General features: G+C 43.3%; 1 protein-coding gene across 1 annotated transcript in view; it reads right to left on the bottom strand.

The window, feature by feature from the left end:
* The window catches only part of LOC105563525 (fatty acid synthase), a 10,223-nt gene extending 5,493 nt beyond the window's left edge, over window positions 1-4,730 (bottom strand). Inside the window, exons 1-4 of the mRNA XM_012015162.1 lie at window positions 4,543-4,730; window positions 4,121-4,471; window positions 737-3,909; window positions 1-368 (exon numbers count right to left, since the gene is read on the bottom strand). Of these exons, the coding sequence (XP_011870552.1) occupies window positions 1-368; window positions 737-3,909; window positions 4,121-4,471; window positions 4,543-4,651 (4,001 nt within the window). The 5' untranslated portion in view covers window positions 4,652-4,730. The remainder of the gene's footprint in view (window positions 369-736; window positions 3,910-4,120; window positions 4,472-4,542) is intronic.
* Between the last annotated feature and the right edge of the window lie 250 nt (window positions 4,731-4,980).

Genomic DNA, 4,980 nt, shown 5'->3' with positions numbered 1-4,980 from the left:
TTTTTCTCGGTGATTTGAATAACTATCGCTTCTCTCCGTTTTTGTTGTTTCTTCAACAACAAGTAAGTCTTTCCTACAGGATCGGTTTGTCTGCCAACCAATGTTAAATCAGTATTTTTTAATGCAGTTTTCATATCCAGTTGAGCAGCGGTTTCTTCCAGAAGAATAAAACATCCAGGTTTTAAGGCAGCCACCAAATTTTTGAGAACGGTATAAGATTGATTAGACAAAACGTCCGCTGCTATAACAAGGTCTGCTTCGTGAATGAGAGGTGCCTTATTCACATCTTGCGTTACGACGTCAGCGTTCATTTTATTCAAGTTTGCCGTGTAATTATCAGCAGAGACTGCAATGATTTCTAAGTCCATCTAAAACAAAAAATACAATTTTGTAATAAATTTAAATATTGAAGAAGCGTCTGTGAAAGTAATAATTATAAATAGGAATAAATTATAACTATCGATTTACTAAAACATAATATTTTGTTTCAAATGGTACAGATTGCTTTGTTTAAATGTAATACTTATTTGTAGTGGTTCTGTTTAACGTTGTGACAATATAATTTATTACAATGGAATACTGGGTGGACAGTTCAGTGCTGGGGTTGTCTGTCAAACAAAAAGTTGTAATTTCTGAGTTTGTCGTTACACTGCAAACACGATACTGAGACGTTTGAATGAGGAAATATTTCGTCTTGAGCAAAAAACAAAAAAAACTTATTCAACGATATACTTACGATAAATGAGTCTTGTTCGTTATTGAAAATTTCGCTAATAAGTGGCGCCAGAAGAGCTTCTGCAGTCCGTTGGCCTGCAAGTTCCACGGTCTTTAATCTCAATGACATTACGTTTTCATACATGATCTGCAATAGAACAGTGAGTGCGTGTACTCTTCCTCTCGTTGCATCCTCTACTAGACTATGCGAATGTTCATAGGGCATGAAAGTGTATTGCTCGTATTTAGGATCGGCTTGAGTGCGCTGTCGTCGAGGCGCCAAGGACGATTTCAATCCTCTGAATTCGATACCACCCGATTTAACGATATCGATGTTCTTGTAGTGATACACTGGCAATACACCGTTCTCTGGTAATTGTTCCACCAGTTGTTTATGAAGAATAGGATCGATTGCGGCATACCGAATGCGCGACGGTAAATACATTAGTTTATGGCTGGTGGAAACTATAGTTAACTGAAGCATACTGTCTATGTACGAAACCCATTGATTAAACCAGTAAAGTTTGCCGGCAACGCCGTAGTTATCGCAGGATTTAATTCCTTGAAAGATATCGCGATACTCGTATCCGCGCAACCTCAGTTCTTTGTAAATGTCTTTGGTACTCAACGGCAAAATCTCTTTAGTGGTAGCAGGTGTTTGCGGTGGCGGCAGTTTCAGCTGATCATTCTCGATATTCTCGGAGATGTGAATATTTCCGCTGACGACGATCGTACCGGTTTCGCAGATCTCAAAATCTCCAGTTCCCTTGAGTATGGTTATCGAGAATTTCACCGTTCCTTCCTTTGGCATAATGGTCGCCCGCTGCAACTGCACGTTCTCGAACACTACAGGTAACCGTTCAAAGTCAACGCCACGCAATTTTGCCAAAGTTTTCCATACCAGCAGCATATAAGCAGCGGCTGGAAAAAGAATTCGTCCGTCTATCTGGTGCCCAGATAGATACGCGTCCGTTTCTTTCGACAGATCTATTTGGATGTTACATTCTTCCGAACGTTCTGATATTTGTCGGAAATCAACCACATCCCACGCGGCGGAATGATCCCACCTGACAAGTGACCCGATCATCGGTGTTCCGCGACCGACGGGAAAACTCACCGACGGATACAATTTAGAAATGTCAGGTTGTGCACCGGCCATGTATAGCTTGCCCACGTTAGACAGTAGAAAAGTGAGATTGTCTGAATGTTCTCGCTTGTGGAGGCTAATATTGGTCACAGTTGGTGGTAACGATTTGCGCAAGATTGCTTGTAGTAAACAATGCGGCGCGATTTCGATCGTTATCGCGTTCTTCGGGATATGTGCGAGTGCTTCCTGAAACAGTACAGGAGACAAAAAATTGTTCACATGATACGCGGCGGAGCTAAGCTGCGCGAGCGGACTTCCCCATGTGGCCTCAGGTATAGAGCTAGAGATCCATCTGACTGATCTCTGTTTCGGGCTCGGTATGATCTTCTCGAGTAAAGCGCGTAATTTAGGTCCGGCCGAAGCGATATATTTGCTGTGGAAGGCGAAGCCGGAACTTTTTACCATCCTGACGAAGATATCTTTGTTCTTCAGTATTTCTACGAACTTGTGCATAGAATCAATCGGACCGGAAATAGTAACAGAGTTGGCGGCGTTGTGACAAGCTGGAATGATATCGGGCGGGCACATTTTTTTGGCCTCCTCCCAGCTCAAACCAACTGCTGCCATGGCACCTGGCTCCAAGTTGGAATCTACAATCGCTTTGCCTCTACAGTAAGCTGCCAAAACGGTCTGTTCCAGCGTAAATGCGCCGTCAGCATAAGCACAACCCAGCTCTCCAACGGAGTGCCCAATCACACCATCCGGATGTATGCCTATCAACGTTAACATGTCCACTAGGGCAACTTGTATAGCTGCAATAGTCATGAAGGAATCCATCACGTTCTCATACGTTTCATCCGTGGCATTCATGATGATATTCATGAGGTCGATGCCGTGGGGCATCAATGCATCAGCGCATCGCTGCAAACTGCGTTGAAAAGTTTCAATGCCGAACAACTGACGACCCATGCCTGGCCATTGCGCGCCCATGCCGGAAAATATGAACCAAATTGGGCGTCTCTTGTTGTAGCTCGCTACCTGGGTCACTTCACGCATACTATTTACGCCGAGTATCTCGTAACCACGAATCTTGTGACCGCGAATATTGTTATTGTGTATTACGTGTAACAGTGAAAGAAACTCTTCATCTGTACGGTGCTCTTTTGCTTTGCCCAGTAAGGTATGCACAGCTTCTTCCGTTCGACCTGATACCACGACTAATTTGGGCAAGAGTTCAGCAACGCTTAATAGTGGTGATAATTTTGGTTTTGGATTGCTGCGTAGAAGGATGTGTGCATTTGCGCCGCCGAATCCGAACGAGTTGATGCCCACGAGACCACCGTTCCACGATGTGGCCTTGTCGACTACTCGAATACGTCCCTCGTTTAACCCAGGAATGTTTGGATTCGGAGTGTTAAAGTGCAAATTCGCGGGTATCACGCCCGCTTCCATTGCGATCAGCACTTTAGCGATCGAACACAATCCACTTGCCGGTTCCGAATGCCCCATGTTGGATTTGACCGATCCGATCAGCAAAGGAGTCTTTCTATCTTTGCAGAATAGTGTGTCGATAGAATTGATTTCTTCTGGATCACCTACTTTGGTACCGGTGCCATGGGCTTCTATGTAACTGACGTCTATAGGATTAATTCCTGCCTCACTGTAAATCTCACGCATCAGTCGATTCTGCATGTCACCATTGGGATATGTGACACCTTGAGATTTGTAGCCATCCGTGTTTGTTTTCGTGTGAACCACTGTGGCATATATTCTGCGCGCATCCGTCGCTTTTTGCAGATATATTGCCACTACCGCCTCGGCCCTCACGTAACCGTCACCTGATGCGTCGAACACTTTGCACTTGCCATCCTGGGAGAGCATATTCAGTCTGTAAAATTGTAGCGATCTCTCGGGTGTCAATATAAGATTCGTTCCACCGACGATCGCAGCATCGCACTCGCCGTTGCGCATTGCGGCGACTGCCTGATGCATGCAGTACAAAGACGAGGAGCAAGCCGTGTCAATCGTAAAGCTGGGTCCATTAAAATCGAAACAGAAGGAGATTCTGTTGGCGAACATTGATCTCGTACCCCCGAGCATTACGTATCCTGCAAGCAGATGTAAGTTTTTCTTTGTCAGCAGATATTGTTTGATTTCTTTTGCAGTGTATCAGATATATATGATAAACAGCAAAATGTGTACACTGATTAATCGTAAAAGGCTACGTCTGTACCATCTTTCCCTATTGTTATAAGTAAACAAACTTTAAAATAATTGATTGAGGAGGCATTCGGCATTGTTTTTCATAACAATACGAACCGTTGGTGATATTTGTATCTTTAATCCATAAATCCTCCGTTTCGGTGAAAGCGGCACCGATAAACACTCCAGTACGCGATCCTCTTATGGTGGAAGGATTGACACCAGCATCAACTATCGCCTCGTATATGACTTCTAACAACATGCGAAGCTGTGGGTCCATTACGTGTGCTTGCTTGGGGTGTACCCCGAAAAAAGAAGTATCAAAGCTGCCGATGTCGTTAATCCTGGCTGACTTGCCCGGTATCCCATAGCTGTTCGTTGACCAACGCTCGTCATCAGTGACCATATCCATTTCCTTCAGCAAATTCTCCTTAAATTCCTCGATATTAGACGACTTGGGCAGCCGGCCTTGAAAAACGTTTATTTGTTTAGTATGTTACGCTCTCATAACGATACAGCCATTCGCGACTGACATTTACCTGATATTCCCGTGATGACGATGCCACTATCGACGGAACACGATTCTCCATTTCCGATCGTAGACTCCTGCGTTACAGACCTCTTGACACTTTTAAATTCAACAGGCATCTTACCAAAAAAGATCGATATTGAACTTGTTTCGTCTCGTATGGATCTCTATCTGTAAAGGTAGAACCAACTTGAGTTTTTACTTTTGTTGACGTCTAGTTGACCTACACGCGCATGGATGTGGCACATTTGAAAAGAGTATATTAATACAAATTAGAGCACAAATGATAGATCTTTTGCTGTTCTTTTTCTAAGAATGTAAGTATTGTTTCAAATAAAAATATTCTTTTATTTGAGAAAGCAAACAGTTTTTTAAAATTATCGATTTCTTGCAACTTTTATTGTTTTTTTCATGTTTAAAAGATGTTCAATGAGTTTCCGCTGTTCAA

Source organism: Vollenhovia emeryi, unplaced genomic scaffold (genome assembly GCF_000949405.1).
Source record: "Vollenhovia emeryi isolate VEMERY1.0 unplaced genomic scaffold, V.emery_V1.0 DF939174.1, whole genome shotgun sequence".
NCBI lineage: Eukaryota > Metazoa > Arthropoda > Insecta > Hymenoptera > Formicidae > Vollenhovia > Vollenhovia emeryi.
The sequence above is the reverse complement of the archived record's forward strand: the minus strand, read 5'-3'. Positions and strand labels throughout refer to the sequence as shown.